The sequence below is a fragment of the Paramisgurnus dabryanus genome, chromosome 4 (assembly GCF_030506205.2).
Source record: "Paramisgurnus dabryanus chromosome 4, PD_genome_1.1, whole genome shotgun sequence".
Taxonomy (NCBI): Eukaryota; Metazoa; Chordata; class Actinopteri; order Cypriniformes; family Cobitidae; genus Paramisgurnus; species Paramisgurnus dabryanus.
This window is the reverse complement of record NC_133340.1, coordinates 35,357,909-35,366,953: the sequence shown is the minus strand read 5'-3', so window position 1 is coordinate 35,366,953 and position 9,045 is coordinate 35,357,909. Positions and strand designations below refer to the sequence as shown.

General features: G+C 37.1%; 1 protein-coding gene across 2 annotated transcripts; it reads left to right on the top strand.

Moving 5' to 3' along the window:
* Positions 1 to 124: 124 nt before the first annotated feature.
* On the top strand, positions 125 to 8,932 carry brat1 (BRCA1-associated ATM activator 1). Of its 2 annotated transcripts, none has more exons than XM_065254362.2 (14): positions 125 to 486; positions 670 to 851; positions 966 to 1,120; positions 1,204 to 1,351; positions 2,568 to 2,949; positions 3,519 to 3,638; positions 3,992 to 4,071; positions 4,167 to 4,270; positions 5,094 to 5,271; positions 5,410 to 5,483; positions 5,668 to 5,752; positions 7,385 to 7,483; positions 7,568 to 7,734; positions 7,858 to 8,932. In XM_065254362.2, exons 2-14 carry the CDS (start codon positions 725 to 727, stop codon positions 8,566 to 8,568), a joined length of 2,430 nt encoding a protein of 809 aa, XP_065110434.1. In that variant the 5' UTR covers positions 125 to 486; positions 670 to 724; the 3' UTR covers positions 8,569 to 8,932. The 2 variants fall into 2 exon arrangements, with proteins under 2 accessions (XP_065110434.1, XP_065110432.1); XM_065254360.2 differs by having other exon boundaries at positions 126 to 486; positions 4,164 to 4,270; positions 7,858 to 8,931.
* Positions 8,933 to 9,045: the final 113 nt, after the last annotated feature.

The following is a 9,045-nucleotide window of genomic DNA, read 5'->3' as shown; positions in this document are numbered from 1 at the left end:
TAATAATAAAAAACTGATTTATCTTAGATTTATCATAGTCCACAAACCTAATGCCACATCCTTCCAAAACAATGGTGAATCGTCGGATTTTCGAAACGTTTCGAAACAGTTATGACGTAATGAAGCCTCGTTTGCTAAAATCACGTGACTTTGGCCAGTTTGAAACACGCTCCGAACCAATGATTCGAAACAAAAGATTCGTAAAGTTTCGAAGCCTCATGAAGCGTGCTTCGAAATCGCCCATCACTAGCAAATACGGCCGCAGAGTGGGACGACCTTCCTCAAAGGTACTTTGGTACGTCTTGTGTTTGAGAACATTAAAGTGCGCAGTATTTACGCATACCAAAATAAAAATGTCAACTCTCAGCTCGTAGACCTGTATGTCCTTTCCAGCACTCCGTAGTACAGAGCGGTACAGAAAGAGCGACATTAAGTTTTCCTAGCAACGTCCAAAGTGTTAAGTGTACATTTTCACTTACCTTTAAGGTAACGTTTGCTACAATAACGTTGTTTCGTTGGTTAGTATGACGGATAAAATGTTTGTAACCTGTTGTGGTGGTCTTACCTCACTGTTCAGACTTATGTGACAAGTTAACCATCATTTTGTTTCTGGTAATAAGGTCAACCTTTATGTTATAAATGCATAACTACTCTTGTTTTAATTTTCAGTCTTGAAGATCTCCAGAGATCATACGCGTGTTGGTGATCCTGGGACTTTTGTGCCATGGACGATGACTGCTTATCGTTGCTGCCACTCATCTGTGTGGCTTTGGCAGATCCGAGGCAGTCTCCACCTGATGATACCTCTTTAGTAAAGCTGCTGGATTGGTTTAAAGAGCTGCCCAGACAAAGTGAGCAAAGATTATTTAAGCAAATTAAGTTACACATCCTGACTGTTTGTGATTGCTGTCTTAAGTTCTCACAAACCCATCCACTTAAATGAAACATGTTTCTTATTTATGCAGTTAATGGGGATTGTCTTCTGCAGCAACAGCCGTGTCTTTTGAAGTTCATATCCAGCGTTTGTAAATGTACAGATACGGATCACACTATCCTGTCCTTTACCCTCAAACTCACCGGACATCTGGCTGACACCGAGCAAGGCTTCAGCTTGCTTAAGGTGAGGTTTTACCTGCAGGTGCATTATTGGCAGGTTTAGGAGGATAAATATGCTTGTAACTGGTTTGTTTTGGTGCTCATCAGGAGGAAGGCCTGTTGGCGTGCGTGTTTGAGAGGGATGGTTGGTGCGTGCCAGATTTTTGGCATGATGCTTCGGTGCGCAGCGGCTGGGTACAGGGACTGTTAAATATGCTGAACCATTGGAAAGCTCTTGACTTTATTTGTGGAAATGGTAAACACAATTATTTACTTTATATAAGAATTTAAAAAAGTTAAAATAAAGTTTGTAGCTTGTGAAAAATATTTTGATTTTGGTTATTGTAAAAAAAAAAATTCTTCAAGGTTCTTACTAGTCGTGGAATTTCTGGAATATGGATTTTTTAAATATATTTTTTGTCAAAGTCTTGGAATATCAGGGATTTTTTTGTCGTTTGAAATTTTTGTTTGCATTTATCATACAAAATGTAATCTGCTTGTTAAAGGAAAACACCACCTTTTTTTATATTTTACTATGTTCTTACATCAACTTAGACAAATTAATACATACCTATCTTTTTTCAATGCCTGCACTTCATCTTTGCACAGCGTGTCATAAATGTGTTAGCATTTAGCCTAGCCCCATTCATTCCTTAGGATCCAAACAGGGATGAATTTAGAAGCCACCAAACACTTCCATGTTTTCCCTGTTATATGAGTAGTTACACAAGGGTATTTTTTAAATAAATAAAGTAAAACGTGTTGAAATATTGAAAAACCGTGGTGTTTCCTTTAAGTTGTGACATAAGAAATTTCCATTGTCGTTTCCGGGTCCAAGCCTCCACTCATTTTAAGTGAGACTTATTTAAACAGCCGTTAATTTGGCGTTGTTTATTCATTTCACGCGGTTAAGCAAAATTTTGTATAAACTCACAATGTACACTACATTATCAGGCCCACGGCAAAATTTCAGCTTTTTAGTCAGTGAAAACAGGTAATTTGCATTTGGCCCCGAGTCTTTGCAGGTAAGGGAATATGTTTAGTTTATAGAGATAATTTTGCAACCTGGCTATAAAGTGTAAGCTGTATAGTATCATATGAATAAAACGAATATGAAAGTTATGGCTGCATAACGATTAATCGCAACAAATTCTTTGCAGAATAAACGTTTTTGTTTACATCATATATATATATGTGTGCTGTGTATAATAGTTATGTATATTATATAATCACCCACATACACATGTATGTATAATTTTAAGGGAAAAAAATGAGTTTTGATATAACATAAATTATATATAAAAATAAAAATGTATATACACATGTAAATATTTCTTAAATATATTCATAGATGTGTGCGTATTAAATATAAATATATAAAAAGTACCCACACACATATGATGTAAAAAAAAACTTTTATCCTGCAAATGATTAATTGCCTTCAGTATGACCACATGCCTTTCTTTCCACAGGACTCGTCAAAGTTCTTCTTCATCTGCAGAATGACCCGAGCCTGTTCGTCAGCTCTTTAGCCAATCAGCTTCTAGTGAATATCCTAAACTTCATGACATCATCAAAGATGAATAACAGCAGTGATGCTGTGGGTTCAAGTCAGTCTCCTCTGGGCTCTGTCACTTCAGAGATCATGAGTGTCATGGTTGAAGCATTGGGCTCAGAGAAGCATCATCAGGTCCTCCAGGGCTTAAAACTGCTGTCATTGGTTTTCTCTCAGTGTGGGGAACCAATCAAAATCATGCGATGGGAAGATGTCCTGGTACCTCTGGAGGTCTTGATCAAAAGGGGATCAGGATTATTGACACAGCCTCTTATGACTGTGCTCCTGGCTGCTATCAGGTGGGTTTAATAGGACACCTTTTAAATGTATATTTAGCATTTCTTTCTTAATATTTTGTTGTTTTAATAGCCTGTATTTTAAATGTCAATTAATTATATTAATTTATAAGGCAAAAATGTGTGTACATGAATGTTTTATAATTACATTTCTTACAATTACAAACAATATTTTAACATTATTTATAACATACTATATTGCATAAGTAAATACGGCGCAGTCTGTGAAAACCCAGCTGAAATCATTCATTGTTTTACATAACCTCATCCTACATAATTTAAAGATCATTCTGTAGAATATAAACTTGAAATCTATAATATTGACTAAGGTTAAATTTTATTAAATTTTAATGCAATTAATATACTCGTTTCTAATTATATTTGATTTTTTAATATGTTTTGTGATATGTAATTGATGTCCCACCTGGATTGATTTATAAATAAGCATTATTTCAACATCACTTTTTTAACATAATTTACTGACAATCGAGATGGAGACCCCTTTATCGCGTTTTGGTATTGAATGTGGTCATCTTTGTTTCTGATTTAATTGTTTTTATTATCTGTCACAGATCTCCTCTCCTCGGCCAATCAGAATATAAAGTAAATGAATTAATGGAAGCCATGTTGGGTGCTGAAAATGGAAAGGACTGTTTTCAGTGTGCCGCACTTATCGTAAAGCTGGAAAAATGGTGACTATTACACACACACACATGTACAGTAAACTCGCAGTCGATCATGTGTTGAGTTGATATGTCTTATCAATGTCTCTTTATTTTCTTTTACTATTGTAACACTTTACACTACAGTTTTTTTGTCACCATTAATGTCAATGCATTAGATAAAAATGAACTAACAATGAGCTATATAGTTTTAAAGCATTTATTAATCTTTGTTAAGTTTAGGCCAATACCGCTGTTCATGTTAGTTCATTGTGCATTAAATAATGTTACATTTACTACTTTGGTTAGCTAATTCTGTTAACTAACGTTAACAAAAACAACCTTATTGTAAAACCTTACTGCCTTTTGTCCTCATTTGTTAGTCCTGAGGCTTTAAAAAGAAAGGCCGCCAATATCGTCTTGCTCCCCTTGCGCTGCGTGCCGGCGAAGCCCCAAGATGCAGGTATCAAATGTTACAAAAAGTTACCATATTATGCTATATATGCTGTAGTAAAACTACGCTGCTTCAACTTCACAAAAAATGTACATCTCCTGCAGCAAAAGAGCTGGAAATAGTCCTGGAGGAACAGCTATCCCAGAAATCCTTGTGCATTTCACTTCTTATGCAGAGTTTATCCGGCATAGCAGAGCTGGCACACAAAGTGGGTGGACTTCTGTCTGGTCAAACTTATAGGTTACCTTCCACACACTCACTTAAAAGTGCCAAGGAATGTAAAACTGTATTTACCTAGGCATAGTTGAATAATAAGAGTTGTTGTACATGGTAATGACATATCATGAGCCTCAAACACTAATGTGTCCTCCTTCTTATGTAATCCTCGTGCATGCAAAAGACCGCTGGAAAACATCTCAACATAACACCAACTATGACATTACAGTCGAGAGTGCAGTGTTGTTACAATACTAAAAACAAAGTTGTGACTGCTGAGTTAGCGCTATATGCTAGTTAATGCTATATGCTAGCATTTAGGCTGAAGTTCTACTATTTCTATTACAGTTACGTTTTGCAGATCCATACTGGAAAAAAACACAAAAACGTACCATGCAGAAACGTCCATTAACAATCTCTAAACAATTGATTATTCCTCAAATTCTGTATCTTTGTCTGAAACAGACTCAAGTGTAACGTTTGTTTTCACACACAGAGCTACTTAAAAGAGCTGCTCTGAGAAACAGCCAATCAGAGCAGAGCTCAACATTATTATTCATGACCCTTTCGAATAAGGAAATAATAGACAATTTCATTCTAGGGACAAATCCTATTGCTGTAAATTAGTCTCTGTATAATTTTGCACTTAATAAGGCCACATACCTTTTGTGTAGATATTAGAAAACAATTTTAACACATTTTTTCAATATATTCCTTGGCACCTTTAATTTTTTTTACTTTTAAGTCATACTGTAAAATCAGTTCTTTTGTATGTGGCCAGTCATTTAACGTTATTTTCTTTTCACCTTTCTAAGAAATATAAGTTTGAAGACATTTCAGCAATCACCTGCTCTGTGATGTCGCTCCTGAGAATTTGCATTGGACATTGTCCATCCTCTTCACTGGGTATTATTGAATCCACTCACCTGATTGGCTGCTGCAAGGTTCAGAGGTCTGGCTTGGATACGTTAAGTGCCCTCAGCGTATATAAAGGTGATGACTCATGCATACAGATTTTAAGTCACACGGTTGATGTCAGAAATGAACTAATAGGGGTAGCCCCTGTTTTTGGAATCACTTAGTTACAAACACTTGGTATTAATTTGGTTTATCATTTGAATGATCTTCTAGAAAACATGGATTTACGACAGAAGGTATTTGATGTCCTCCTGGAGTATCTACAGAGTCCAGATTCCCATGCCACAGTGAGTGTGCATACAGCACTAAAAATATTGCTGTGTTAAATCAATATTAGTTGCTTTAGAATTTATGCTGTTAACATTTATGCATTTGGTGTTGGCATTGTTAGTACAATGCTCTACCAACTGTGCTAGAGTAACACTAATATTAGGGTTGACCTCAACTTTTCACATTTTTTGTCATTTCAAGGTCTTGAAAAAGGCATTTCAGGCCACTGTAAGGTGGATTGATGTGTGTTCATCTTTCCCCGATCTGCTTCCGTTCATCAATCGCGGTAAGGAAAATTCAGCCATTTGAGGTACTGTTACAATGATCTCACAACATTAGGTTATGAGATATTTTTCTTAAGATACTTAAAGTGACACTCCACTTTTTTTGAAAATATGCTCATTTTCCAGCTGTCCTAGAGTTAAACATTTGATTTTTACAGTTTTGGAATCCATTCAACCGATCTCCGGGTCTCGCGCTAGCCCTTTTAGCATAGCTTAGCATAATCCATTGAATCTGATTAGACCATTAGCATCGCGCTCAAAAACAACCAAAGAGTTTCGATATTTCTCTATTCAAAACTTGACTCTTCTGTATTTACATTGTGTACTAAGACCGACTGAATATTAAAAGTTGTGATTTTCTAGACAGATATGGCTAGGAACTATACTCTCATTCTGGCGTAATAATCAAGGACTTTACTGCTGTAACATGGCTGCAAGAGGCACAATGATATTAAGTAGCCCGAAAATAGTCCCCTTGGTAATTTTCAATAGCAAAGGACTATTTTCGGGGCACTGCACTGCGTAATATCATTGCGCCTGCTGCAGCCTTGTATTTCATCATTCAAAATGTCATCATAGTGGGATGTTTCAACTTATTACACGGCTCTCTGGAATGCTTGATTCTGATTGGTCAGCTGAGACATTTGCAGGTTCGTTCTTTTCAAATAATAACCGCTCCAAAGTAATAACGCATAGCCGGTACTACTTGTATGTTTTAAATCCCTCTGCGCCAACAAAGATTAATGTTTGGCGCCATCTTGTGACAAACACTGGACAACCACAATTAAGAATGGAAAAAGTTTGACATTCATTTTAACATGTACGGAAAAAACAAAACATTTAAACAGTGGATAGAAGAACGAACAACGACAAGACACAGAGAGCTTACTGAGACTGAACTTGACAAAATAGAGCATGACAGCTACGAAGCCAACACACAAAAAAATACAGAATGGGCATTAAAACTTCTCAAAGACTGGTTAGAAGAGAAAAAAATGGAGACAGACAGGTATGAAGCAGAGGATCTTAATAAGGTATTACGATCATTTTATGCATCTGTGCAAAGTTTCGCGGAAGGATAAAAATGTTAATTTAAAACAAATATGCCAATAAAATGTTTCAAATTCATATTCATGTCCAGTTTTTTTCTTATGTGGCAAGTAGCCGTGTAATAAGCGGGATAATGTAGAGGCAGCCGGTAGTTATCGGGAAATAAGCCCCTTCAGTGTGATACAAGATCACACTGTCGGGGCTTATTTCCCGATACTTACTTAAAATGTTTTATGCATTTTGGCCATTCATTTACACGACAACTGCATTTCATGGGCCTAAAAACGGAAACATTTAAAACGAATTTCAAAGTGCACATTTTAAAAAACAATACCTGGATGTTTGGGTAAACAACAATGCAAAATTGCGAAAACGTTGCCATAATGCGCATTTGTTTAACATGTTCAGACATCGCTAACTACTTGCCCAGCATTCGTAAAATACACCATTTACACACATACATATGAACAAGGGATAAATTAGACATTTTTTCTTGTAGCAAATCGTTGTCATGCAAACGTACTCTTAGTTTACATGCAAATACTCCAGTATATGGTCATGCATTGAACACGTGTGCTCTGCAGACCTCTTCCCTGTATTGGAGAAGCGCACGTGTGATTTGCGATGGGAAGTGAGAGACTCTGCACTAGAGTTTATTACTCAGCTGACAGCCATCCAGGGTGGTAAGTTGAATGATTTTAATATTTCACATTCATTTCTTTTTATATAAGGGTTATTTTTTACCACTGCTGTAATTTTTTTATCAGGTAATGGTGAATATGTTGAAGCCCTGCACACCTCTGGGATGTTCTCCATTCTTCTCTCTTCATTAAGAGATGCAGAAGGTTATGTCAGGGCGAGTGCTGCGAGTGCCGTCGGTGAAGCAGTTACCTCGTCTGTCCAACAGAGGGAGCTTCTTAACAACAACACGCTGGTGAGACATTTCAGGCTCTTTTAAATGGATGAAAAGTTATTTTAGTTCTAGTTATATTTGGCTTTTATTTTTAATATTTGTATCGAAAATGTACTTCCACCCTCTTGTATTGCTGGACTTTAGGAGGAGGTTTTGATACAGATGATGGCCATTCTTTCTCAAGACACCGAGGGCTTCCCTCGTAGAGCTGTGATCAAAGCCTTCACATCATGGGTTAAAGGACCACACCCTCTACCAGCTCTGGACCAATCCCTAAGCTCCGTGCTGTCACTGGGAGGCAACGACTTTGACTGGGAGGTCAAAATGCACACACTGGAGCTAGCTGAAGTATTGATGGAGAAGACGCTGACCTGCTGTCCGTACGCCGTCGAGATCTTCAGTTTGCCAGAAGCTTTGGGCAAACTCAAAGATATCGGGCTGCTGGATTTGTTGCTTAATAGCTTGTTTGACTGTGATAGGCCGGTGTGTGAGAAAGCTTGCAGGCTTTTGCTCAAGCTGAGAACAGTGGCAAGTGATGGCAGTGCTCTTGTCTTGGATGTCTATGGTAACAGATGGGGCGATGAAGTTCGAAGTCGATACCTTAACAAACCGCAGGCAGAAAGGTCTCTGTGTGTGATAAATGGAGTTAAGGAGTCTTGTGAGAGGACAGATTGTGATCCTCTTGGCATCAAAGAGATTAGTTTGACGAAAACCCTGCAGTTACTGGATCTGGATCTTATGCAGAGGACTTTGACTTTGAGTAGTGATCACATAGTGAATTCTCCACGGTCGCTAATGGAGGACATCCTTTCATCAGTCCAGCAGACTGAGGACAATATAGTAGATTGCTATTGAGAATATACATATTTTTTAAGTACCAGAGAGAACATAGCACAGGTGTTGAATATATGATACATCAACAACATTGTCTAAAAAAACCAGTGGTCATGTATCATGCTCTGCCTTAAATGGTCCGTTTTCATAAAGTAAAAACACAAAAATTTTTTTATCACAGATTTAATTTTTACAATTCATGTTTTTAAACCTTTTTGTCCACTGGAAAGACATAACCACCATAAATTGACTAATTAAATTGTGCCAAATTGTATAGGTTCAGGTCACAATTTACATGGTTTTATGTAAGTTTTACACAAATTGAGAAGTTCAGATGCAAAACCCTCTAAGTAACTTACATTGTTTTTTTCTACTGCACAAACCAGCACAAATTCACTCTTTCACCGCCAACGTTTTTAAAAAAAGTTGCCAGCCAGCGCCAGCGTTTTTCATGATTTTCACAAAAGTTTAATGTCTTCCAGAAAATGTTTTTCTTCA

Bases quoted from the DNA above. Each gene is read 5' to 3' on its own strand.
- brat1 (XM_065254360.2), top strand. From the start codon at position 725: ATGGACGATGACTGCTTATCGTTGCTGCCACTCATCTGTGTGGCTTTG. The intron at 5,753-7,384 runs GTAAGGAAAATT...TGTGCTCTGCAG, and splicing joins GCTTCCGTTCATCAATCGCG to ACCTCTTCCCTGTATTGGAG. The intron at 7,735-7,857 runs GTGAGACATTTC...GCTGGACTTTAG, and splicing joins TTCTTAACAACAACACGCTG to GAGGAGGTTTTGATACAGAT.